At 58.4% G+C, this 26,515-nt stretch overlaps 1 protein-coding gene across 1 annotated transcript; it reads left to right on the forward strand.

Moving 5' to 3' along the window:
* The first annotated feature begins 3 nt into the window (after window positions 1–3).
* SEMA7A (semaphorin 7A (JohnMiltonHagen blood group)) lies at window positions 4–26,060 on the forward strand. Its single transcript, XM_071441851.1, has 14 exons — window positions 4–254; window positions 14,665–14,798; window positions 15,642–15,692; window positions 16,081–16,176; window positions 16,286–16,370; window positions 17,105–17,215; window positions 19,098–19,237; window positions 19,512–19,690; window positions 19,796–19,904; window positions 20,857–21,055; window positions 22,218–22,333; window positions 22,941–23,092; window positions 23,698–23,765; window positions 24,516–26,060. Exons 1-14 carry the CDS (start codon window positions 140–142, stop codon window positions 24,860–24,862), a joined length of 1,902 nt encoding a protein of 633 aa, XP_071297952.1. The 5' UTR covers window positions 4–139; the 3' UTR covers window positions 24,863–26,060.
* Window positions 26,061–26,515: the final 455 nt, after the last annotated feature.

The following is a 26,515-nucleotide window of genomic DNA, read 5'->3' on the forward strand; positions in this document are numbered from 1 at the left end:
TTTTACTCCATTTTTCCTGTGGAAGGCCCGCCCTCCCCGTACCATTGGCTGCGCCCGGCTGCTCGCAGCCTTTTGTACGCGGGGAGATGCAGCTGTCAGCCCGCCCGGCTGCTGATCCCGGCTCGCTCCCGGACTAGGAATGGGCAGGAGGAAGTCGCCTGTTGCCCTCCTGGTGGCCCTGTGGCTCGGCCAGCTGGGCACGTGGGCAGCGGGGCGCCCCAAGGTGAACCCCAGGATCATCGCGGCTCCCCAAGGTGAGTCCCGGGCTGCGCCCTCGGCATGCGGCTGCTCCCCGCGCCGGCTCCTTCCTACCGGGGGCTCGTCCTTTGAGCACTCGGGTTATTTCTATTTCTTTTGTGTCCTCGGGGAGGCTTTTGGCTCTCGTTAAATGCCTGTGGGTTGAGGCTGTTGGCTTTTAATTGGGTTTTTAGAAGGTTCTTTCTTTTTTCTTTTTTATGTTTTAAAAGCATTTTCCTGCGAGCTGGGGACATTAAAGGCTGTCGAAAAGCGCTTTTTTTCCCCCTTATCTGCTGGGTATATTAAAGGCTGTCAAAAAGCTCTGACACATTTCCTAACTTGCAGCACTCCAGAAAGCAGAAGTATATATTTACATAGTTAATGCACTTATTTATCTGCTTGAACTCGCCCTACTCGCTGCAGACGAGTTTGGGGAGTAAATATTTGCCAAGGACCGCTGGTCTCAGGGGAAAAAATTTACAAACGGCACGTAAGGACTTTGTAACCAGATTGGATCTGGGCGAACCCGAACAAAGAAATGTTTTCAAGGCTCTGAGCCTGGTGTGTCGGCGCTGGTTTCATCACGAGTTTTGGGATGAATCCCCTCCGGGCTGGCTGGAACAAAGACCCCGTTGGCTTTGCCGGGCGGGCTCTGCAGCACAAGGGCTCCTCTGTTGCTCCCCATTCCCTGGCAACTTCCGAGAACGCCCATTTCCCCCGCTTCGTTCCGTGCCATCTGTTCTCCTCCGCTGGCATTTGCGTGCCCTTCCCCGGGCTGGCAGAGCGGGGAGGGGGGTGCTGGCCGTGTGCGCGGCTCGGGGGTGGCCTCTGCTGTCACCTTGTCACACAAAGGGGAGCGGTACCGGCGCGCAGGGCAGGGGAGGCTGCTCCGCTATGGCGTCACCGGCGGTGGCTGCGGGAAAAGGGGACGGGAGCTGCTGCTCCGGGGACATTCCCCCTGTTCCCTACAGCGGTGGGGTTCGGCGTGGCTGGAAAACGAGGGACAGGGAGGGGATGGAGTGGCCGATCCCCACCTGTGTCCCTGCACAATGCTGTCACTCGTCGCTCACCCGTGTCTGGGTGGCACTGAAGGCTGCTAGCACCTGTCACCGAAACCAATCAGGACATTTCACCTGTTCTCCTTTCTGTGCTTATCTGTGCCTGTAATTATTTCTGAGAACTCGGGAGGGCCCCGGGCTAGACTGGTATTGCAGTCAGGGAGCGATGGGAGCGAGCCGCGTCCTATTTCACATCTCCTTGGTGTCACCTCTACCCTCCCCAAGTAGGGCAGTGGGTGAGCGAGGAGGCGGAGGATGAGGAAACGGGCTGGGGGCTGCTGTGGTCGCGAACCCCCGCTGAACTTCCCGGTGGCCCGGGCACACTGAAAGCTCAGCATGTTCAGCGTTCCGGGCTCAGCACGTGGCTGCCGCAGCTGCAGCCCGCTCCGAGCCCGGCCCTCGCCAGCCGAGCGGGGGGGATGGAGCCGCAGGGCCGATTTCCAGCCCGCAGGGCTGACTTTCAGCTCTCAGTGCTGCTCTTTAGCTCGCAGGGCTGATTTCCAGCTCGGCCCCCCGTTCCTGGGGGTGGGGAACAGCGTTCCGGGCCCGCTGCTGCTTTTGCAGTGGTGCAGGGCTGGCCCTGGGCTCTGCAGGAGCTGGCAGCTCTCCCCTAATTAAATTTCTTCCACGCCACGGCCCCGCACAGGCAGCAGGTGATGCGGCTCGGCAAAGGCACCTCCACGTGTCCCAAGGAGGGCGAGGGTGCGGATCTGTGGGGCTGGGCAGAGCCGGGCTCTCTGCAGGAGCGATCCCTCCCTGCCTGCAGCGCAGGAAATCGGGCAAAGCTGCAGCTGCTTTTTCATCCCTCGGCCTCGCTCCCCTCACCAGCACCGTGCACAGTGAGTCTGTGACAGCAGAAAGCTCAAATCTACCGGTTTGGTGACATCTGGAGCTTCCCAGGATCCACCAAACCCTGCCCTCGCTGCAGCTCCGCTGCTTTGGCCTCCAGTTCCCACTAAGAAATATCTGAGGCGAGGTGGGGATGTGGGACAAAACATCCCCAGGCTCAGGTGGCACAACCCTGGGCTCACCCCTGCAGACAAAGGAGCACCGCGGGCCTGTCCTGCTGCTCGGAGCTCCTGCATTAACAATTCCCAGCACTTTGGAGCTCATTTTTCTGCAGCTCCGTGGCCCCTGCAGCCCGCACAGGTGGCCGTGGGCAAGTGTTCACTGCCAGGCACACCTGGCCCTGCAGGGCTCCCTCCTGACTCGAGCAGTGATGTGGAGCTGACCTTTGCTGTGTCACATTTCTCCTGGCAGGACCTTTGCCCTGTTCCCTTTGGAGGCTGACCCAGGAGTGTCCCCGGCTGCTGCCCTTTCCCGTGTCCTGCGGAAGGCTCCGAGTTCCTGCGGGCTGAACTCGAGGAGTGTTCCCATCATTCCCTCCCTCCTCATCCTCCCCTGCCTCCCTGGATTTTTCCCCTGCCCGGCTGGGCTGCGCTTTGCCAAAGGTGCAGCTGCATCCCGCACGGAGCTACTGCTGCTCGGCGTGTCCCAGGACCGGGGGAGGGTGACAGCGGAGGGGACAGCCCAGCCCGGCTGTCTCCTGACCGGAAAGTCACCGAGCATCACAAAACGCTGAGCGTGGCACGGAGCCTGGGGCGGGCTCGGGCTGCTGCAGCCCGCGGCCTTTGCAGCGCAGGCTGGGCTGGAGCTGCTGCCACGCTCAGCAATTCGTCCCTGCTCAGCCACACGTGCAGAGCGCCGGGGAAAACTCAACCCACCGCGGGGTGGGCTGGGCTCCGGCTGTTTAATTATTCCCAGCTCATTAACAGGTGAGCTGGAAGCCGCAGGCAGCGGAGATAAGGAGGTCCCCGAGGGAAGGGCGGGATTATACACTTGACCCTCGGCGGGGTGAGCTGGCTCAAACCCGCCCCGGGCTACAGCGGGCCCTTGGATTGGCATTTCTGGGAATCTGCCTGGAACGGCTCCTGGGCTTTGCTAGGCTTGGCTGCCTCCCTGACAGGGAGAGCTGTGTCAGCAGGGCTGGCGGGGAACTCTCCGTGCCCTCCTGGCACGGCAGGGCTGGGTCCCCCCAGAACCTTCTGGAAAGAGCTGCAGAGGGGCTTGGGATCAGGGATAGAGGGACAGGATGCGGGGAATGGCTCCCAATGCCAAAGGGCAGGGATGGATGGGATGTGGGGAAGGAATTCCCAGAGAAGCTGTGGCTGCCCCTGGATCCCTGGCAGTGCCCAAAGCCAGGCTTGGAGCACCCTGGGACAGTGGAAGGTGTCCCTGACCATGGCAGGGCATGGGATGAGATGATCCTTGAGGTCCTCATCTCCTCCTGTTGCGGCAAACGAGGGATTTCTGGTGCCAGCAGCAGCTTTTCTCCTCGGTGACAGCATCTCTGGGGTTTTTTGTGGTCCCATGGTGTGAAACATCTTTGTAGGACACTTTCCCACCAAGCTCTCAGAGCATCACCATTTCCAGGAGAAAGCTGCTCGCTTTCCCAGCAGTGCTATTTTCTCCTTTTTCACAGGGTTGGGGGATGCTGGGAACTGAAAATGTTGGTTGGGGAAGGAAAAAAAAAAAAAAAAAGAAAAAAGAAATATGTTTTGCTGTGCGCAGATTGAAAAAGAAGAAAAGCAAACCAAACAAATGGAGTGAATCACAGGCACCTCCTGTTGCAAGAGCACGACACAAAAACAACAGGCAGGGCACGATTGATGGAAGTTGTGGCTGGAAAAAGGAGCCAGATGCCAATTCCTGACCAAACTCCCAGCTCTGCACCAGCCAATTTGGGGACGGAACTGCTGAAAACCGGCCTGGGAAGGTGTTCTGTGGATGATGCAGTCAGTGCTTAAATGGGACAGACTAAATTTAGACCTGAGTGCTTGAGTACAAGCTAAATCTAAGCTTGAGCACGGAATAAATCTAAGTCCAAGGTGCTTTTTAGGGAAGATCTCGCATCCTAAAAAGGGTTGGGAGGTGAGCGAGGAGGGGAAGTGGGTTCCAGCCAGCTCCATGGCTATTCCAGGCTGCTCCAGAAATAGGGCTGGTTCCTCCTGCTGGGCCCCCTTTTGCTGCCAGCCCCACCCGTGTGGCACGCCGTGGGAGTGCCAGGGGAGCAGGATGTGGAGGTGTAATTGAGGAGTGGGGTTTGGGTGATACAGCCCTTAATGACAGCTCTGCCTCTGTCTCCTGTCCCCTCCCTGCCTTGCCTCACTGGGTCAGGCAGCAATGATTCCCCGATGATTCCCCGTCTCGTTATGCACTGGGGGCAAATATTCCCGTCTGGCAGGTGGGAGGGACAGGCACGGCGAGTTTCGGGAGTTGCCTTGAGGAATTCGAGGCCGGTCCCAGCCAGGCACCTGCCCTCGCACTGCCCCCGGCCGGGCTGTGCTGGGAGCTCGGCGTTTTGGCGAGTCTGGTTTCACATTCCTGCCCCCGGGGCTTTCCGGGTCTGGGGAATGCGGAGCTGCAGCCAGGGCTGGATGTGAGGGGAATGGGAAATCCGTGTCCCGGGTCATGGGGCACACAGAGGGTGCTGGGGAGGGCATTCCCTGGCACAAAGCCGGAATGGCCCGGGGCTGGCACTCACCTGGAGCACACAGCAGGTGTGGGAAGAAGTAGGAGGAGGCTGGAAGGGCACAGTGGGGCCATTCCCGACCCCACTGGGATCCTTCCTGATCCCACTGGGATCCTTCCTGATCCCTCTGGGAAGGGCACAGTGGGGCCATTCCCGACCCCACTGGGATCCTTCCCAATCCCTCTGGGAAGGGCACAGTGGGGCCATTCCCAATCCCATTGGGATCCTTCCTGACACAAATGGGAAGGTCACGGTGGGGCCATTCCCGACCCCACTGGGATCCTTCCCAATCCCAATGAGAAGGGCACAGTGGGGCCACTCCCAATCCCACTGGGAAGGCCATAGCAGGCCATTCCTGATCCCACTGGGATCCTTCCCAATCCCATTGGGATGGGCATGGTGGGGTCATTCCCAATCCCACTGGGATCCTTCCTGATCCCACTGGGAAGGGCATGGTGAGGTCATTCCCAATCCCACGTGGAAAGGCATGGCAGGGTCATTCCCAATCCCACTGGGATTCTTCCCAATGCTTCTGTGAAGGGCATAGCAGGGCCAGTCCCAACCCCACTGGGATCCTTCCCAATCCCACTGGGAAAGGCACAGCAGGGCCATCCCTGATCCCACTGGGAAGGGCCTCACCTGCATTCCACAAGGATAAAACCTCTGGATCTCCCCACTCAGAGCCTCCCTGGGGACACCAAGGTGGCTGTGCCCTGTGCCCACCCTTGCCCTGGAAGGATTTTCCAGCTGTGGGGAGCTGGGGTAGGGAAGTGGGTGGAGCAGGGTTGTTCTGCTGCTGGATGTTCCTGGAACTGCTTGGGGCAGCTTTTCCCCCTGGAAGGCCTTTCCTGGGAAATCAATGTTTGACTTTCCTGGGCTGGGAGGGGCTCCCCGGATCCGCCGAATCCATCCTTTGTTGCACTGACACAACATCCAGCAGTGCTTGTGCCATTGTTGGATAAAATTCCATCATCACAGCCTGGGACCAGCACTGCAGAGCAGAGCTTTTGGAAAGTGGCAAAACCTGGCTCTAAATTTAGTCCCTGCAGCCGTGGGGTGCAGCCGGGAAGGCCGGACCTGGCGGATGGCACAAATCCACGGAATCAAAGGCTCTGGCCTCGCCTTGCAGCTCCAGTGCTGCATAATTATGGGGGGAGCGAGAGTGGGGCCGTGTTAGTATTCATGGAATTGCTGCCGAGCCCGCCAGCCAGGGGTTTGATGTTTAATAAGGAGAATTCCAGCGTTCCCGGAGCGTGGGGCGAGCAGAGCCCCGGCTTTGAATCCAGGGCTTGTTCCCTGCGGGATGCAGGTTAGGGGGTCTCTGTTGTTGAGTGGGTGTTTGGGATCAATTCCAGCTCCAGCTTGGAGCAGGGATATCGGCAGCACAGCTCCCAGAAGAGCTTCTGGGATCCCAAATCCCAATCCCAAACCCAGCAGCTCAGTTCCCAAACCAAAAGGGATTTTTTCCCCCCCAAGGCGCTCCCAGAATTAGCTCGGGAATGCTTGACGTGCCAGGATATTTCCTTTCGGAGAGTGCCTCTGAAAAAGCCCATTTGTGTGCTCCGAGAGTGCTCTGCAGCGTGGCCCTGCCGGGCATCGGGATCGCCGGCTTTTGTGGAATGGATTATCCCGGCTAATGCGAGCTCCATTGTCTGCCCGGCTCGGGAAAAGCTGGGAAGGGCAGCGAGCTGCCCAAGGCACAATGAGCACCCCGGGAGTGCAGGGATAGAGGGGAAAGGGGCAAGGGAAAGGCTGGACGAGACAGGGAGCTCCCCAGGGCACAATGAGCACCCCGGGAGTGCAGGGATAGAGGGGAAAAGGGAAAAGCTGGGCAGGGCAGGGAGCTCCCCAGGGCACAATGAGCACCCCGGGAGTGCAGGGATAGAGGGGAAAAGGTGCAGGGATAGAGGGGAAAAGGGGCATGGGAAAGGCTGGGCAGGGCAGGGAGCTGCCCAGGGCACGGTGGGAGAGCAGGGACAGTGGAGAAAGGAACTGGGGAAAAGCTGGGCAGGGCAGGGATCTCTCCAGGGCACAATGAGCACTCCGGGAGTGCAGGAACAGGGGGAAAAGGAGCAGGGGAAAAGCGGGATAGAGGAATTCCCAGCTGGACAGAAAACCCGGCTGGGTGACGAGGTTGGTGGTCCCATAAGGCCGTGCCCTTTGCTAGGAGAGGAGCTCGGAAGGGTTGGGGAGGCAGAGGTGAGATAAGATGAGGTGAGATAAGATGAGGTGAGATAAGAAAGGGAGACCGCGGTGATGAATCGCCGCTCATCTCCAAAGCATCTCGGGGGGGATGAGAAACTCCGGATGAGCCCCGTGGCTGTGCCTTGCCAGGATCTCAGGGTGAGACAGAGGTGTGAGGTGGCTCCGGCTGCTTTCACGCCTCTTTTTTGGGGTTTCCTGCCAGCTCCTGGGCCCCTTAGTGGGTTTTAGGGCTGTGTGCCCCCCTAGTCCCTCTCTCCTGTTTGTGCTGGTTCTGAGGGAGCAACTGAAGCTTCCCCCAGGTCCCAGCTGGAAAATGGGAAGGAAAGCAGCCCACAGCCCCAGTCCCTGCTTTTGGGAACCGCAGCCTTTCCTGCAGGATGGAGGGAATGGCAAAATTCCCGTCAGGGCTTTTACCCAGCCCGGGCTGATGGGAAAGCACTTTGGAAAACCTTTTAATGCTCCTTCCTGGGATGCTGCTGCGGGAAGGCACCGCTGCGAGCCTGGCCCCTGCCCTTCCCTGCCCCAGGGGCACGAGAGAGGCTGGGCTGCCTTTGGAACCCTGGGAATTCCACCAGGACTCGCTGGTCCACGTTCCAGCCTCGGGGTGGGATGGACACACAGCCCTGGCAGGGAGCTGCGTGTTCTCCGGCCGAGGGAAGCAGGGAATGGCTCACTTCACTTTCTGTCTGGTTGCCCTAGGAGTTTTTGGGGGTCCCTGCTCCTTTCAGGAACAGGGGAGAGCAGGAAAGCAGGGACAGGTGGCCACGATCCTGTCAGCTCCGAGCTGGGCAGGAGAGGGGAACGTGGAGGGAGTGAGAGCAGGGCCAGGGTGGGGTTTGGACCCAGAGGGAGCTCCTGGGGATTGGGACAGGAATGTGGAAGGAGCAAAAGTGGGGCCAGGGTGAGATTTGGACCCTGAGGGAGCTCCCAGAAGGAGGGACAGGAACATGGAGGGAACAAGAGCAGGCCAGGGTGGGATTTGGAGCCACCTTCCCTCGCTGCCACCGAGGGAGCTCCTGGGGATTGCACAGGAATGTGGAGGGAACAAAAGTGGGGCCAGGGTGGGGTTTGGACCCGGAGGGAGCTCCTGGGGGGATGGGACAGAAACCTGGAGGTGTTGCTATCACTTCTGCTCTGCTGCTTCTGCTTCCTTTGAGAGATGACTCAGGTTGGGGCACGGGGCAACCCGAAACACAACAGGGCTGCCCTGGGGTGATCCCTCAGCCTGGGGTGATCCCTCACCCTTCCTTCCAGGCTCTCCTTCTCCAGAGGGGTGTCCCTGGGGACTCTGGGGATACAAGACCCTGCTCCTGGGGTGCAGCCCTGGCAGAGGCTGGGGACAGGAGGCCACAGCAGAGGAAGTGGCCTCCACACATTTCTTACACGTTTCTTACACTTACATTTCTCCATTTGCCTCCTTCTTGGAAACCCATCCAGAAGATGAGAAATGTGTGTGGGATGGTGCAGGGACCTCACAGTCACAACCCTTCAAATTTTCCGTGGCAGGTCAGAGCAAACCTGCCCAAAACTCCCGAAATGCCTCATTTATAGTCAGGCTGTTTCTATAAAAATCCCCATTGTTGCAGGCTCTGTCCCAAGTGCCTGCCAAGGCTGCCTGAGGCTCCATCCCATGGGAATGGGACACTCCTGTCCCCGCTGTGCCCCCCTCCTTGGTGTCACACTGTTCCCTCGTGTCACTCTGTTCCCTTTGAGCAAATCATGCTGGAAGGAAAACTTAGCACAGCAGCTCCTTGGAGACATATTTCCTCTTCCTCAAATGCCTCAATTTGGGAATTTATAGAATGTCTAAAAAAAAAAGAAAAGAGAGAGAAAATGCAGCTTGGCTTCTTGCTGGAGCTTGGGTAGGAGGGAGGCAGCAGTGTGGTGAATCCAGCCCTGCTCTGGGGACAGAGGGGACCCTGGGGTGTCCCTGTCCCCCTGGGAGAGGGTGGGAAGGTCGGCAATGCAGGGATTGTGCTGGCCTGAGGGAATGATGAAACTCCAGCCGCACTGCGGAGTTTGGGAGCTGGGATGGAGTCCTGAGTGACTCAGGGAGTGGCCCTGAATCACAGTCCCGAGAAAAGGGGACCTGGGCTGCTGTCACACATCCTGTGGGAAGAGGGAATGGGACAGGGATCTTGTGTCACTGCATCCAGACTGACAATGAGACAGGGAGTGGTGTCACCATATTGGGAGTGGAGCAGGGATGAGTGTCACCGCATCAGGAGTGGGACAGGGATTGGTGTCACTGCATCAGGAGTGGGACAGGGATTGTTCCGCAGTGGGAGTGGGACAGGGACCGGTGTCACCACATTGGGAGCGGGACAGGGATCGGTGTCACCGCATCCAGACCAGGAGCGGGATTGGTGTCACCACATCGGGAGTAGGGCAGGGATCAGTGTCACCGCATTCAGACTGGCAATGGGACAGGGATCAGTGTCACCACATCGGGAGTGGGACAGAGATTGATGTCACCACATTAGGAACAGGACAGGGATCGGTGTCACTGCATAGGGAGCGGGACAGGGATCAGTGTCACCTCATCGGGAGTGGGACAGGGATCTTGGTGTCACCTCATCCAGACTGACAATGGACAGGGATCGCTGTCCCCGCATCCAGGCAGCTCCCAGTGCTGTCCCAGCAGCGGGATCGATGTGGAGCTCCGGGATTGCTCGCCCTGACTCAGAGCCGGGATGAGAGCGTCCCAGGTGACATCCAGGGACACTCCCACATTCCCAGCCCTTCAGTCAGTGTTTCCTGCTGCCTCCCGCGCCGATCCCGGCCGGACGCGCTGTCATCGAGGTGGGAACGTGTCACGGCGGTGGGGAAAGGGATCCGAGCTGGGGAATGTTTGGCGGCTGCGCGGGCAGCGGAGCAGGTGGCAGTGCCATCGGGGCCACCGCGAGTGACAGCGCTGCCACGCGTCACAGCGACACTTCCCGGGCACCGCCTGGGCGGCGGGGCTCGGCTGCCAGCGCTCGGCACCGCGCCCGTGCCAATCCCGGTTCCCCGTGCCAATCCCGGTGTGCCCCGTGCCAATCCCGGTTTGCCGCGTGTGGCGGCTCGGCCGCGTGTCCCCGTCCTGTGACAGCGACAGGAGAGCTCGGGGTGGCACAGCTCAGCCGAGGGGCCCTGTGGGAACGGGCAGTGCCAGGGCAGGGCAGTTCCAGGGGAGAGGGCAATCCCAGGGAGAGGGAATTCCAGCAGGGGGCATTTCCAGGGGCAGGGAATTCCAGGGGCAGGGAATTCCAGGAGGGGGCAATTCCAGGAGAGGGCAATTCCCGGGGCATGGAGTTCCAGGGGCAGGGAATTCCAGGGGGGGGCAATTCCAGGGAAAGGGCAATTCCAGGAGGGGGCAATTCCAGGAGGGGGCAATTCCAGGGAAAGGGCAATTCCAGGAGGGGGAAATTCCAGGAGAGAGCACTTCCAGGAGTGGACAATTCCAGGGCCAGACAGACTCCCTGCCCTGCTCTCCCACCTCACAATCCAAGGTTTTTCCCACTTTGAAGGGATCTAAGGGCAGGAAATGAAGGAAGTGCCTCATGCCTGCCCCAGCTCCTAGAACCCAGCAGGTTCTGGTCCCATCCCACTTCCACTTCCCTTTATTTCAGATAAATATTTCAGATAAATGCTTTACTTTGAATCCTGATTTTATCCCGTCAGTACCATCCCCTCCACCCTGCTCCGCCCCAGCTCCGCATCCCCACAGAATTCCTGTCTGATTTAACCCTTTCCTGACCCAGAGATGGGGACACGGAGAGGAGTTTTAAAGCCTTTTATTCCATTTTCAGTCACATGTCAAGGGTGGTGAGGCAGTACAGATCTATAAATCACGCCATAGCAATCAGAAGAAGTCAGAAAAGGGCTTAATCCCAGAAATTCCATTTTTTCCCGAGCCGGGAGCGGTGCGAGCCGGTGACTCAGGAGCGTCTGGGCTGCGGGAGGCGCTGCCAGCCGGGAATGCTGGAGAGGAGGGGAGAGGGAGAGGCAGTGCTGACTCAGCCCCAGGCGGGCTGGGAGATGGGGTTTGCCGGGAGAGGCTGCAGCCCACGCTGCCCCTCTGCTCCGGGGGTGGGAACTGCCGGCTCCGGGATGCTCCAGGATGCTCTGGAATGCTGCTGGACACTTTGGGATGTTCTGGGATGCTCTGGGATGTTCCAGGATGCTCTGGGATGCTTCAGGATGCTCTGGGACGTTCTGGGATGCTTTGGGATGCTCCAGGATGCTTTGGGATGCTCCAGGATGCTCTGGAATGTTCCAGAATGCTCTGGAATGCTCCCAGATGCTTTGGGATGTTCTGGGATGCTCCAGGATGCTCTGGGATGTTTCAGAATGCTCTGGGATGCTCCAGGATGCTCCAAGATGCCTTGGGATGCTTTGGGATGCCTTGGGATGGTCTGGTGTTTCTCAAGGGGCTCTTGGTCCCACAGGGAGCCACTTGCTCTGTCACCAAAGGCTGGATGGAAAGCAGGATTGTTCCCTTCTCTCTGTGAGAAACATGTGCACTGTCCTGTGAAAATGTAAAAAGTAAAATAAAGGACAGTGGGAGACAAGGACCATAGAGCAAAGGTTATTGTGGCATCAGCCAAGAGCACCACACATATAAAATCCATTTTAATATTTGCAAAAAGCCAATATTATAATATGTATTTATAACATCTCCATCGCATCTGGAGCATCTCTTGGTTCTCATCCCTGCTCCCTTCCCTCAGCCCCGGCATCCTCTGGGATGCCCTGGGTGCCCTTGTCCCTTATTGGATGTCCCTGCTCCCCTCCCTCTCCCCAGGCACCCTCCAGGATGTCCCTGTCCCTGATTTGATGTCCCTGCTCCCTCCCCTCTGGCGGGAGCTCTGCCCAGCACAAAGCCGCCCTTTCTCCCATTCAGGCCCGCAGCGGGGACATTTCCAGGGGACATTTCCAGGGACAGTGGTGCCATTGATTGCCTCCCCAGCCGCGGGGCTGGTGGCAAACGTCGGGCACAGGGGCTCGGAGGGGTCAGCCAGGCTCTGGGAATGAGCCCTGTGTCCCCCGGAGATGGATTTGGGGGCGGGGGTGACAGCAGGGCCAAGCCCTCCAAGGGACACGGCCTTGCTTTCCAGAGTCAAAAGCAGCTTTTGAGAGATGTCCCGTTCTTTGGGGACACAATGGGACACAGCCCTGTCCCTGGAAGTGTCCAAGGCCAGGCTGGATGGGGCTCGGAGCACCCTGCCACAGTGGAAGGTGTCCCTGCCCTTGACACAGCGTGGAATGGGATGAGCTTTAGGGTCTCTTCCATTGCCAACAATTCCATGCTTTTCTGGCACTGAGATGATGCCCTCTGCCTCCTCATCCTCATCTCCTGATGCTGTTCAAACCCCAGACAGGCAGTTTGTGGTGCTGGGATGTTCCCCCATTCCACCAGGGGAGAAGGGGATCAAACCCCAGACCTGCAGTTTGGGGTGCAGGGATGTTCAAACCCCAGACTCATAGCCTGGGGTGCAGGGATGTTCCCCCATCCCACCAGGATCCAAACCCCTTCCCTAACCCAAGCTGCAGCAGGCAGAGCAGGACTTGGAACCGGCTCTGCAGGGCTTAGGACCAGCTTTGCAGGGCTTAGGTAGGACCAGCTCTGCAGGGCTTAGGACCAGCCCTACAGGGCTTAGGAGCAGCCCCAGAGGGCCACCCCAGCAGCACAGGGACCCCAGCAGGCGCTCCTGGAAGCGCTCGGAGGCTCCGTTGCCAGCTCCGAGCCCAGCCCAGGCTCGCTGGAGGCTGGCAGAGCTGTTTCCTCTCTCGGCTCTGATTCAGTCCCCGGGGAGCTGCAGGATAAACAACAACCTCGGTGCCGGCCAAATGATTGTTTAGGGCTGCTTTGTTTGCGGCTGACAGCTCGGTGGGGCTCAGGAAGAGCCCCCAAAGGAGCCTCAGGGCAGCAGGAGAGAAATGGGGGAGAGGAGGAGGAGCTGAGTTTGGAGCTCCAGCTCAAAACTTGGAGATTTGCCTGGCTTAGCAGAGATTTAGGGGCTGGGGTTTCAAACCCAGTAAAGCTTGGTGAGGTCTGGGCAGAGCCCCTCGAGGTGTGTTGGTGATGGGGTCACGGCACTTTAATGGGGTTTTTGGGAAGGGAGAGGGTGTGAAGGGGGTTTATGCCTGTCCTGGGCAGGCTGGGACTGAGCCTGGCTGCAGAATCAGCCTGGAAGGTTCTGTGCCAGCTTCTCCAGCTCGGGGTCAGGGGTTTCTTGGAGCCTTTGGACGCAGGGAAGGCTGGGCAGGGCACAGTGGGGGAAGGAAGGGAGGGTCTCAGGGGAAGGGCACAGGGAGCAGTCCCCTCATTGTGTCTCCAAATTGCACCTGGGGATTCTGGCAGCTTCCCCAAGCCCTGCTGGGAAAACTCTGCTTCTTTTAAGGCATGGGAGACCCGCAGGAGATGGGAATAAACCCCAAACCCAGTGGGAATTCAGCGCCCCGGTGACCCCCGAGGTGCCTCTTGCTGGGCGGGGCAGAGGGAGCCCCGGGCTGGGCAGTGCCAAGTGCCAGCCCTGGCAATTAAGAGCCACGCGCCGCCGATTAATTACCCGACCGTGCCGGCTGCCAGCTCCAGCGGCATTCTCAGCTTTGGCCGAGCGCTGGGAGCGCTGCCCAGGGCAGAGGCCGCTGTGTCTGGGAAAGGGGAAAGCGGGAATGGAGAGCTCGGAGCGCCGGGCAGAGGGCGGCCCTGAGCCCCGGAGCGATCCCCGTGCACACCTCGGGTTTTGGGATCCCGGGGGGGGGAAAGGACCAGCCTCGCCCAGCCCACGCAGCGGGAATGGAGGGGGTTTTTAGAGAAGGGGGGCTGGAGAAGGTGGGATGTGAAAGAGGAAGGGCAGAGGGGGCAGACAGCTGGATGTGATGCCAGCCGGGACGTCTGAAGGCTGGCTGTCACTTTTTGTTCCTGTCTGGGACATGGAGTCTGGGGGTGGTGGTTTTGGGTGAAACTTTCATCTGTCAGGCATGGGCTCTGGTCTGGGATCCATCCCTTCTGGGATCCAAACCCTGTCCATCCCTCCTGGGATCCAAACCCTCTTGATTCTCCTGGAGATCCAAACCCTGTCCTACCCTTCTGGAGATCCAAACAGTGTCCATCTTCCTGGAGATCCAAACCCTGTTGATCTTCCTGGGATCCAAACCCTGTCCATCCTTCCTGGGATCCAAACCCTGTCCATCCCTCCTGGGATCCAAACCCTGTTGATCTTCCTGGGATCCAAACCCTGTCCATCCTTCCTGGGATCCAAACCCTGTCCATCCCTCCTGGGATCCAAACCCTGTCCATCCTTCCTGGGATCCAAACCCTGTCCATCCCTCCTGGGATCCAAACCCTGTCCATACTCCTGAGATCCAAACCCTGTCCATCCCTCCTGGGATCCAAACCCTCTTGATTCTCCTGGAGATCCAAACCCTGTCCTACCCTTCTGGAGATCCAAATAGTGTCCATCTTCCTGGAGATCCAAACCCTGTTGATCTTCCTGGGATCCAAACCCTGTCCATCCCTCCTGGGATCCAAACCCTGTCCATCCCTCCTGGGATCCAAACCCTGTCCATCCTCCAAGGGCACGGGAAGGGATGGGCTCAGCAGGTGCCCCCAGAGCAGCTCCCTGAGGTGTGTGCCCTTCCCAGGTGCCAAGGAATATGTGTTCCCACGGAGGGAGAGGTTCCCAGTGTTCTTCCACCAGGAAAACACCTCCTCCATCTACGTCGGGGGCGAGGGGAGGCTCTACTACTACGACTTTGCAAAGCGTGAGAACTACACGGTGAGGGGCGCCGCTGACGGGTTTGGAGCAAAACCCCATAAAAAGGGTCAGGGATCCATCTCCCAACCCACATTCCGAGCCTGGATGAGCCTGGTCTCGGCCCAGCTGGCTCCATCATGCCAGGAAGCAAAATCCCAGCAGGAAAGAATGGTTAGGGTTAGGTTGGGGTTGGGGTTAGGGTTCAGTTTCCCCTGTTGGCCATGGGCAGGGTTCAGTCTCCCCTGGGTGGGATCCCTGTGGGTTAGGGTTGGGTTTAGGGTTAGAGTTAGGATTAGGATTAGGATTAGTGTTAAATTTTCTGTGTTGTCCACGGGCGGGTTCTACCTTGGGTGGGATCCCTCAGAGGTTCTCACTGTCCCACAGGGCAGATGTTCCCAGCCTGGGATCCTTTCTGGATCCATCATAGCTATTTCCATGCAGGGATCCTTTCTGGTTCCATCCTGGATATTCCCATCCAGGGATCATTTCTGGATCCATCCTGGATGTTTCCAGCTTTAGATCTTTTCTGGATCCATCCCAAATGTTTCCATCCTGGAATCCTTTCTGGATCCATCCTGGCTGTTTCCAGGTGATCCTTTCTGGATCCACACTGGATTTTTCCAGCCAGGGATCCTTTCTGGATCCATCCTGGATGTTTCCTGCTTGGGAACCTTTCTGAATTGAGAGCAGCAATGCTCAGATTTCATCACTGGCATCCAGCCTGGCCTTCCTGCAGGATTTCAGGCACCAGGGGTGGGGGACAAGGACACCTCGTGGGTTTTGGTGACCTTGTGGCACGCTGAGCCCACGCCTGACGGCCTTGGGAGAGCAGGAATGGAAACATTTCCCTCTCCTTTATCCTAGGAAGAGTTCCCAGTGAGAAATGAAGGCCAGTGCATGTCCTCTGGGAATCTGGTAGGTCCCACCCATGAGGGAACAATGGGATGGGGAGGATTTGGTTTGAAGGAGGAAATAATGGGATGGGGAGGATTTGGGTTGAAGGAGGAAATAATGGGATGGGGAGGATTTGGGTTGAAGGAATAACAGGATGGGGAATATTTGGGTTGAAGGAATAACAGGATGGGGAGGATTTGAGTGGTTCAAGGAAAAACAGGATGGGGAGGATTTGGGTTGAAGAGGGAACAGCGGGATGGGGAGGGCTGGAGTATTTGGTTGAAGGAGCTGTGTGTGCTCCTCATGAGCTCCCTCTGGATGAGGAGATCTGGGAAAACCCAGGAGGGATCTGGGATTTGGTGTGGTGCTGGGGGCTCTGTGCCATGGCCAGGCTGCTCTCCCCCTGCAGGAGGACAGCCGGAATTACCTGACCCTGGTGGAGCAGTACGGGGACGGGCTCCTGGTGTGCGGGACCGGCGCCTGCGCTCCCACCTGCTGGAACGTGGTACGGATCCTTCCCCCTTCTGGGGGGGATTTCCCAGAAGGGATTGGATTTCCTGGCTGGGGAAAACCTGGCCTGACCCCACTCAGGATCCCCTTCTGTCCTTCCCCAGACGCAGAGGAAGGAGAGCCTGCCCTGGGATGGGAGAGGGATCGCTCCCTTCACCCCTGACTCCAACACCCTCGTCGTTGTTGATGGTAAGTGGGATATTTTCCCGTTTTCCTGTGGTTTTGTTGTGCTCAAAGCCTCCCTGGGACAAACAGCAACCCCCTGAGGCTGCTCTGAGGGCTTTGTCCCCTTGGCTCTCCTCATTTTGTCCCCATGGAAATGCACATCCCGTTGGGACAGAGGCTGGAGATTCCCACTGGGGAGTAGGATGGGGGCTCTGTGTGGGAGGAATGTTGGGAATCAGGAGTACTTTGGGTCAGGAGGGACCTGGGAAGGACCTGAATCAGGAATGTTTTGGGTGTGGAGGGACCTCAGAAAGAGGGACCTGAATTGGGAATGCTTTGGGTTGGGAGGAACCTGAATCAGGAATGTTTTGGGTCAAGAGGGACCTTGGGAGGAAGGACCTGAATCAGGAATGTTTTGGGTCAAGAGGGACCTGGGAAGGAGGGACTTGAATCAGGAATGTTTTGGGTCAAGAGGGACCTTGGGAGGAGTTTCCTGAATCAGGAATGCTTTGGGTTGGGAGGGACCTGGGAATGACCTGAACTGAGAATTCTTTGGGTTGGGAGGGACCTGGAAAGGAGGGCCTGCAGTGACCCCACTGCTCCAGGCCTGGTGTGGAGACAGGTGAGGATCCTTCCAAGAATGTGTCCCTGCCACCCTTCAAGGACTGGGTGTCAGGACTGGGATTCCTGTTCCATACCCACCATCCCTGCAATGGAATTCCTGGCTGCTTTCACTCCTCCTCATCCTCTCCCCACAGGCCAGGACATCTACTCCACCATCAAGAAGAGCCAGCAGAATGGGAAGATCCCTCGATTCCGCCGCGTGAGGGGCGGGGGAGAGCTCTACACCAGTGACACGGTGATGCAGAGTGAGTGGGGACATTCCCACTGGGGGGACATTATCCCCACTGGGGGGACATTATCCCTACTGGACTCTGCCCCCCCACAGCTGGCGGGGGGCAGGAGAAGCTCCACAGCCTCTTGTGGGGGCTGATCAGTGTCAGATTAAGCAAAATTTAGTAGTTTTGCTTTGCTGGCTTTTGCAGTGCAGATATGGCTGTAGATCCACCAGAGAGGAACGTTTGGGTTGCTTTAGCCAAGTCAGCAGGCTCAGACACCAAATGTTTGACCAGTTTGAGCCCAAATAAACCCTTTGTGACCTGTTTGGTGTGCCAGTGCCAGCCAAGGAGTGGCCAATACCCAATGGTGACAAATATTGGCGTAAACCTACCAATGAGATAAATCCCATAACCTTAACATCATTGGGTCCCTCATCTTCTTAAAGCACCTTCTGAACATCAAGAACTGGAAATTCCTGGTTCTTTGGCAATGGAATTTTGTGCTGGGGGAGATCCACAGTTAAATGTTGCCCCCCTCCATCCTATGTACAGAAACTCTAGTTTGTGGTGCAGCTGTACTGCCCCATTGCCCCCTAAGCTCAGTCTGACAGATCAGGTGCCCTTGGTGCCAGCCAGGGGGGAGCCAGCTGCCTGCTTCCCCTGAGCCCTGTCCCAAACCAGCACAAAAGTGACTTCCCTGTCCTTGGGGCATGGGGAAATGAGGCTGGCAAGTCCCTCCTGCGGGGTGGAAGGAAATTGCATTGTGCAAAATGCCCGGCAGCTGCCCCGCAGCATTGGGCAACTTCCAGTGTGGGCAGGGGCCCTGGGCAAACCCCAGCCAGGCCATACTCAGGGCAGGGACAGGGAGGGGACATGGGGAAAGGACCCTGCTCCACTTCCCTGGGCTTGTGGTGGCTGCTGTGGTGGCTTCCCAGGGGGGAAATGGGGGATTAATGGGATAAAAATGGAATTAAAATGACAGCGGGATAAAACAGGGAAGGGGAAACCGAGCCAGACCTGAGAGCCCCAGGGCTGCCAGGCTGATCCTGGGACATTCCCTGCTGTGGGAACAGCAGGGCTCTGATCCCTGGGGATTCCCTGCCATGGAAACAGCAGCTCAGGATGCTCAGAGGGGCCCAGGGGTGCATTAATAGGAATGGTGTTACGGGGTTTTCCCAACGCACAGCACGGATCACTCCTCCTGAGGGATCCTTCCTTCCTTCCTTCCTTCCCACAGCAGCTCCCAGAGCAGGAGGGACTTGGTTTCTGTGGCTGCCAGGGCTTCCCCAGGCTCCAGGGAATGAGTCTGTGCAGTCAGGCAGGAGGCACTGGGAAGGTGGCACTGATGCCTCAGGTTTTGCTTTTATATTTTTCAGATTCTGTGCTGCTTTAGTGGGTGGGTCTGGTGAGCTGAGTTAGGGGATGGTGAGCTCTGTGCACAGAGCAGGGAGACAAAACAATTCCTGCTCCAGCTGGGGACCAAGCACAAAGGATCCAAATCTCAGGCCCAGGGGCGTAAACAACATGGGCTGAAGAGAGAAAAACAAGAAGGATGAGATTCATAACCTGAAGCTGTAATTGGACAATTAACTCCAATATGCAAATGGAGCAGAACTTATAAAAGTCAGAGACCTTTGTGTCCATTTTTGTGACCATTTTGGTTTTCATCTTGGTTGGCTCTTATGCTGCCTAAGGTGGATCCATTGGGGAGATCCTTTCAATAAATCCCTGCTTTATTATTTAACTCTATCTGGTCTCAGTTCTAGCTCAGCCTTCCCAAGGATCAGCAGGGGCAGCCTGGACTCGGAGCTGTCCTTTCCCTGCACCACAGCCATGTCCCACTCCCTGCCCTGTCCCCACCTCTGGCTCCCCCGATGAAATCAGGTCCAAGCTCTGTCCCTTGCCTCCCCAGACCCTCAGTTTGTCAAGGCCACCACGCTGAGGCACGAGGAGCCTCACCAGGACAAGATTTATTACTTCTTCCGTGAGGACAACCCGGACAAGAGCCCCGAGGCGCCCCGGAACATCTCGCGGGTGGCCCAGCTGTGTAAGGTACCTTGGGGACAGGCTGGGGTGGCAGCCAGGACAGCTCTGGGGGGACAGGGCACGTGCCAGCTCCCCTGGGCTTACCCAGGCTTGGTTTGGCCCCTCTGAGTGGCGCACAGCCTTGTCCTTCAGCCTCGTAGGGGAGAGAATTCCCTGCTCCGTCTCACCGGGATGGCAGGAACGGGATTGGGGCAGCATCCCTCAGTTCCCCATCAGGATGGGCATTTCGGGGTGTTCCCCCCCAAACCCTGACCCCCTCCCTGCTGTCCCTATCCCCCAGGAGGACAGGGGAGGAACCAGCTCCCTCTCAGCCTCCAAGTGGACCACGTTCCTCAAGGCCACCCTGATCTGCGTGGACCCTGTCACCAAGGGCAACTTCAACTGGCTGCAGGACGTCTTCTTTGTCCCTGCGGGCGACTGGCGGCGCTCCAAGGTCTACGGGCTCTTCACCAACACCTGGTGAGGGGCCCTGGCCCAAATCCTCCCTTCCAGCCCTCTTTTCCCTCTGGAAAACAGCTGGAGCACAGCACAGTTGCCCCCCTGACTCTGTCGTTGTCCCCTCAGGGGAAGCTCTGCCGTCTGTGTTTACTCCTTCGGGGACATCGACAACGTGTTCAGGACATCGCGGCTCAAAGGCTACAACGGCCCCACCCCGGAGGTCAAACCCGGCCAGGTGAGGGAGGGGCAGGAGCCGCCCCGCGGGAGGCCCGGGGGACCTCGGGAAGGGGACACGGAGGGAGGGACCAGCTGGGAACAGAGGGAGGCTGGAAAAGGTTCGATTCCTTCATGGAAAGCACGGGGGGAGAGGATCTCAGAGGGCACCTGGCACGGGCACAGTGACAACACCCCCGGGCCAGAGCTGTCCCCTTCCCCCGCCATCCTCAGCGCCCCGCCCACCTCTGACTCTGCCTTTTGTCCCCTCTGCCCGCAGTGCGGCCCCTCGGGGGCAGCACCCTCTGACTCTGGTGCCTTTTGTCCCCTTCTGTCCCCTCGGGGCACCACCCTCTGATGGTCCCTTTTGGCCCCTTCTATCCCCTCTGCTAGTAGTGCATCCCCTGGGGGCAGCACCCTCTGACTCTGGTGTCTTTTGTCCCCTTCTGTCCCCTCTCCCTCAGTGCGTCCCCTCTGGGCAGCACCCTCTGACTCGGGTCCCTTTTGTCCCCTCGGGGCAGCACCCTCTGACTCCTGTCCCTTTTGTCCCCTTTGTCCCCTTTCGTCCCCTCCGGGCAGCACCTTCTGATGGTCCCTTTTGTCCCCTTTTGTCCCCTCTCCCTCAGTGCATCCCCTCGGGGCATCACCCTCTGACTCTGGTGTCTTTTGTCTCCTTCTGTCCCCTCTGCCCACAATGCGTCCCCTCGGTGCAGGACCCTCTGAGTGTCCCTTTTGTCCCTTTCTGTCCCCTGTGCCTGCAGTGCATCCCCTTGAGGCAGCACCCTCTGATCCCTTTTCTCCCCTTCTGTCCCCTCTGGGCAGCACCCTCTGAGTGTCCCTTTTGTCCCCTCCTTTCCCCTCTCCCTCAGTGCGTCCCCTCTGGAGCACCCTCTGACTCGGGTCCCTTCTGTCCTCTCTGGGCAGCACCCTCTGACTCGGGTCCCTTTTGTCCCCTCCTGTCCCCTGTCCCGCAGTGCGTCCCCTCGGGGCAGCACACGCCGAGCGAGACCTTCAAGATCGCGGACAGCCACCCGGAGGTGGAGGAGCGGGTGGAGCCGCTGTCGCCGTCCCGGAGCCCCCTGTTCCACAACAAGCACCGCTACCAGAAAATCGGCGTGCACGAGGTGGCCGCGGGCGACGGGCGCCGCTACAACGTCCTCTACCTGGCCACAGGTGCGGGGACACCATGCAGAGGACGTTCCCCGCGGGCAGGGCTGCGTGCCCAGCCTGGCATATGCTCGTCAGGCAGCGGCGAGCTGCCAAATTTCGGGAACAGCAGAACGCTGCCAGGCTGGCTGTGTGGGCACAGGCAGGCTCCGGGCAGCGTCCCAGGCACGGGGGAGGCGGGCACGGTTTGTGCTGGGGGGCAGAAATCCTTCCCCAAGGAGCAGCTCCGTCGTTTTCTGGTGCTTCCCGAGCTGTGCTCGTGCCTCCCATCTGTGGGATGCGTTCCCTGGCACTCGTGGAGGGACCTGCAGGGGTTTAAATTCCTGATTTTGTGATGGAGAAAGTGCAGCCGGCTCTCGGTGGGTAGCTGGGGTTGGACTGGGGCCCACAAGTGATGGATTTGGGATTTTATAGTTAGAGAGAAACAGAGAAATAGAAATAGAGAAACAGAACAAGAGAGGTAGAAACAGAGAAATAGAGACAAACAGAAAAAGAGAGAAATAGAAAAATAGAGCAACAGAGTTAGAGAGAGATAGGAAAACACAGTTAAAGAGAAACAGAGAAAGAGAAAGAGAAAAATAGAGCAATAAATAGAGAAATGAAGAAATTGAGAAACAGAAATACAGGAACAGAGAAACAGAGTTAGAGAGAAACAGAGAAATGGAGAGAAATAGAGAAACAGAGCAATAAAGTTAGAGAAACAGAAATAAATACAGAAACAGAGTTAGAGAGAAACAGAGAAATTGAGAGAAATAGAGAAACAGCAATAAAGTTAGAGAAACAGAAATAAATACAGAAACAGAGAAACAGAGTCAGAGAGAAACAGAGAAATAGAGTTGAAATAGAGAGAAACAGAGGGACAGAGCCATAGAGAATTTGCAGAATCCTGGGTCTAAACACAGCCAATGCCCTGCAGGGTCCCCCTGGGCAGCTTGATCCAACAGGAAGGGCTGTGGGATGGGCACAGAGTCACCTGGGGGTCCTGCATGAGCTGGGCTCCCCTCCCGCTGGCTGAGGGGAGAAGGGATCCTTTGGGAAGGGGGAACCCCGAGGATTCCCAGGCCTGTTCCCTTGGGGTGCTGCTCCTGCCCTCGCTGGGTGCCAGGCTCAGGAGGCACCTCCTGGCACTGTCACCCCCTCACCAGGGCTGTGCCCTCTCTCTCCCCAGACAAGGGGTCCATCCACAAGGTGGTGGAGCTGCCAGACGGGGTGCAGAACATCATGGAGATCCAGGTGTTCCCCAACAAGGATCCCATCCAGTCCATGATCCTGGACCACGCCAGGGTGGGTCCCTACTCCGGGGGCGGGAGGACGGGGTGGGTCAGGCATGGGTGGGTCAGGGCCAGCCTGGGGTCTGGGAGTGAAATCATGGAACTATTTGGGTTGGAAGGGACCTTCAGTGATCACCCTATGATGACCTTTAATGATCACTTTAATGGTCACCCTATGACCTTTAATCCATTCCCACCTTGCGCTATCCCAGTGTGCTCCAAGTCCCAGTGCCCACCCTGGCCTTGGGCACTTCCAGGGATTCAGGGGCAGCCACAGCTGCTCTGGGAATTCCATCCTGGCCCCTCCCCACCCTCCCAGGGAACAATTCCTTCCCAATATCCCATCCATCCCTGCCCTCTGGCAGTGGGAAACCATTCCCTGTGTCCTGTCACTCCAAATTCCCTCTCCAGCTCTCCTGGAGCCCCTCCAGGCCTTGCAAGGGGCTCTGAGCTCTCCCTGGAGCCTTCTCCTCTCCAGGTGAACATCCCCAGCTCTCCCAGCCTGGCTCTAGAGGAGCTCCACCCTTGGAGCATCTCCTTGGCCTCCTTCTAGCAGCTCCAGCTCCTTCCTGACCTTCCCTGGGACACAGAATGACCGTTCCTGTGCTCTCCTCCTGCAGGCCGTGCTCTACGTGGGCTCCAGCAGCCGCGTCCTGGAGCTGCCCATGGACATGTGCGGGGCCTACCGCAACAACTGCCACAGCTGCGTGCTGGCCAGGGACCCCTACTGCGGCTGGGCCAACGGCTCCTGCCTCTCGCTGGCCCTCAGCAGGTCTGGGGGGCCATTCCCACCCCAATCCCACTGGATAAACACCCACAGCCCCAGCATTCCCCTCCTGGACTGAGTGCGCGCGTGGGTTTGGGGTGGATGCGTTGTCCTCAAAGGTTTGGGGTGCTCTCTGTGGATCCATCACTCCCTTGAAGGGTTGTGGGCACCCAACCCCTCTCCCCAAGAGACTGGGGTGCTCTGCACAGATCCATCCCTCCCTTGAAGGGTTTTGGGCACCCAAATGCCTTTTCCCAAAACTTTGGAGTGCTCTGTGTGCATTCATCCCTCCCTTGAAGGGTTTTGGGCACCCAACCCCTGTCCCCAAGAGTTTGGGGTGCTCTGTGTGGACTCATCCCTCCCTTGAAGGGTTTTGGGCACCCAACCCCTGTCCCCAAGAGTTTGGGGTGCCCTACATGGATCCATCCCTCCTCTGAAGGGTTTTGGGCACCCAACCCCTCTCCTTGCTGCTGGGTCTCACGTTGATCATCTCCAACCTTCTGAAATTGGGATGGGAATGGGGAGATTCCCGCTCATCATGGGGGATTCCCATCCCTGAACCACCACTTCCCAAAGTTCTCTTGGTGCTTATTCCCGTTCCCATCCCCCAGGGACGTGCTCCAGAACCTGAACTTGGACTCGTGGCGAGGAAGCTGCCAGAGGGGCGACGTCAAGGAAGGTGCGTAGAGATGTGGTGGCTGGGGAAGGAATTGTTGGATTCTCCAGGCTTTGGGTGGGTTTGGCTGGGTTTGGATGGGCTTGGATGGGTTTGAGTGGGTTTGGATGAGTTTGGGCGGGTTTGGAGGGATTTGGACAGGTTTGGTTTGGTTTGGATAAGTTTGGGCGGGTTTGGAGGGATTTGGACAAGTTTGGGTGGGTTTGGATGGGTTTGGACAGATTTGGATGGATTTGGGTGGATTTGGGGGGGTTAGATGAGTTTGGATGGGTTTGGAAGGGTTTGGATGGGTTTAGAGGAGTTTGGAGGAGTTTGGATGGGCTTGGATGGGTTTGGATGGGTTTGGATGGATTTGGACAGGTTTGGATGGGTTTGGAAGGGTTTGGATGGGTTTAGAGGAGTTTGGAGGAGTTTGGATGGGCTTGGATGGGTTTGGATGGGTTTGGATGGATTTGGACGGGTTTGGATGGATTTGGACGGGTTTGGATGGGTCATTTGTCTCAGTTTGAACAGACAGGTGTCTGCTAAGGAAGGCAGGAACCTCGTCTGAAATAGAAAATGTAAACCCCCTCCCTCCAAATTGTTATAATTTTGAAATTAAGGGGCTCTCAGACAGAGACATGGGAGCAGGAATAACAGGGCAGAGCAGAAGTTTCGAGGAGTTCTCTCTCTCTCTCTCTCTGAGTCTTCCTCCACCCCACAAAAACCCAGACTGCTCCCAACCATCTCACCCTCACCCCCGTGTCCCCACAGATGACTTCCGGAACATCTCGGTGATGCCGCTGTCCCGCTACTACCTCAACTGCTCCATCGAGTCCCACTACGCCACCTACAACTGGTACCACGAGGACGTGCTCATCAAGAGCTGCAACACCTCCCACCCTCAGCACGACTGCTTCCACTTCATCCCCAGCGTGCGCCGCGAGCACTACGGCCACTACGTCTGTGTGTCGGAGGAGGACGGCTTCCGCCAGGCGCTGGTCAAGGAGCGCCTGCTGGACCGCCAGCGCTTCCTGTGGCAGCGCGGCTCTGCCCCGGCCGTGCTGGCCTCGTGGCTCCAGCTGCTGCTCGTGGTGGCCCTGGCCGAGCTCTTCCACTGACGCCGTCCCGCTCGCCCTGCCCGCTGCAGCAGCTCCGTGGATTTTGAGCGTCCCTCACCGCCGGCCTCGCTGGCGGAGCCGCGGGAGGAGGGCGCGACACGCGGTGGCCGCGGCGGTGGCGGCCCCGCTGGCCAGCCATGCATGCGCTGATGCTCAGGGCGCGGCCGCTCCTTGCATGTGATGAAGATGAGGAGGAGGAGGAGGAGCAGGCCCTCGGCCTCCTCCGGACTGCGGGATGCCCGCTGCCTCCCGAGGTTTTGGGGGGTGATGTTGGGGTTGGCAGCGGCTGGGACGCCCCCGGCGAGTCCCCTCCTGCTTGAGGGGGGCTCGGGTCGTTGTTTTTTGTTTAGTGTGGGAGGGAGGTCGGGAATCGGCGCCGCCGCCGCGTTGGGAATTTGCATGGAAAAGCCTCGGAAGGTGACTGGATTTGGGGTGTGGGGACGGGAAGGGGAGGTGGGAGCAGAGCCCGGAGCGGAGCGGGAGGCGCTGGGAAGACGCTGGAGACGCACAAATGCTCTGCAGGCAGCTGAGGGGCAGCGCAGCGGGGCCGGGCCCGCTCCCACCCTGGCCCGGGCGTCCTCAGGGAAAGCGGCCGCGGATCTCAGGGCACCGGGGGGGCTGCGCCTGTCCCCGCCTCTGTCCCTGTTCCCGGGGCAGGCCCGGGCTCCGCTTTCCCCGCGCTCTCGGAGGTCTCGGAGCGAGACTAAACTGTGAAAATCGGGATTGTCCCCCTGCAAAGGGGGGGTCCCGCTCGATGTCCCAACCTCGCCCAGCCCGGAGCGGCCCTGCCCTGGGCGGGGACACCCAGGGGACACCCTGGCCGTGCTTCCAATGCCTGTCCCGGCTCCTGCTCACTCAGGAGAGCCCGAGGGGCCGAGGGGCCACGTCCAGAGCCCGCGGGCAGCGGGCAAGAGCTTCCTACTGCACTACATCCCCGAGATGTTCCCCATCCCCAGCCCAGGACAGAGCTTCTCACAGCCCTTCTCAAAGCACTTTAACTTTGTGGACTAACAGATATTTATTATATCGACTGCTCGTTTCTGTCTTGTAGGATTTTATAATATTACAGGAGGCGGGGGCGGATCACAGGAGAGGAAAATTTTAAAAAATCCACCACAACAGCTACCAAAAAACCCTCCCCAACCCTTTCAGACCTGTAACCAAAGCGGATGGTTGGAATAAAGAGTGGAAAAAAGCAGGAGAGCGCCGCGGTTCTCACTGGGAATGATGGGGGCCGGGATCTCCCCTGGCCTTTTTCCGTGTCCTGCTCTCTCCAGCCCCTGTTTTGGGGCTCCTGTTTTGATCCAGCAGCAAATTTGGAAATCCCAAAGGAGGGAGTGAGCAGCAGCCCTGGGACGGGAGGGCTGGGAGTTGCGGCGGGGTTCGTGGTGTGGAGCCATCTCCCCAGCTCCTGCCTGGGATGCTCCGGATTTTCGGGAAAAGCGAACTGGTGGTCGGTGCTGGGAGGAAAAAGGGCTGGAGGGAGGCAGGGAACGGGAATTCGGGATTTTAGAAGGTGCTAAAAAAGGCAGGAGCGACTGAAGCCTCCATCAAATCGGCCCCGGCACAAAGGCAGAGCCGGCTCGGGGCTCGTCCCGGCCATTTCCCGGCAATTCCCGATGCTCCTGCCGGGACTCTGCCCGCAGGGGAATA

Source organism: Agelaius tricolor, unplaced genomic scaffold, assembly GCF_023055355.1.
Source record: "Agelaius tricolor isolate 1412-34295 unplaced genomic scaffold, bAgeTri1.0.p SCAF_16, whole genome shotgun sequence".
Lineage (NCBI taxonomy): Eukaryota > Metazoa > Chordata > Aves > Passeriformes > Icteridae > Agelaius > Agelaius tricolor.

What these genes read in the sequence shown, in the direction of transcription:
- SEMA7A (XM_071441851.1), top strand. Translation starts at nt 140, where the DNA reads ATGGGCAGGAGGAAGTCGCCTGTTGCCCTCCTGGTGGCCCTGTGGCTC. An exon ending in CTCCCACCTGCTGGAACGTG is followed by an intron (nt 16,177 to 16,285) that starts GTACGGATCCTT and finishes GTCCTTCCCCAG; the next exon opens with ACGCAGAGGAAGGAGAGCCT. An exon ending in CACCCTCGTCGTTGTTGATG is followed by an intron (nt 16,371 to 17,104) that starts GTAAGTGGGATA and finishes CTCTCCCCACAG; the next exon opens with GCCAGGACATCTACTCCACC.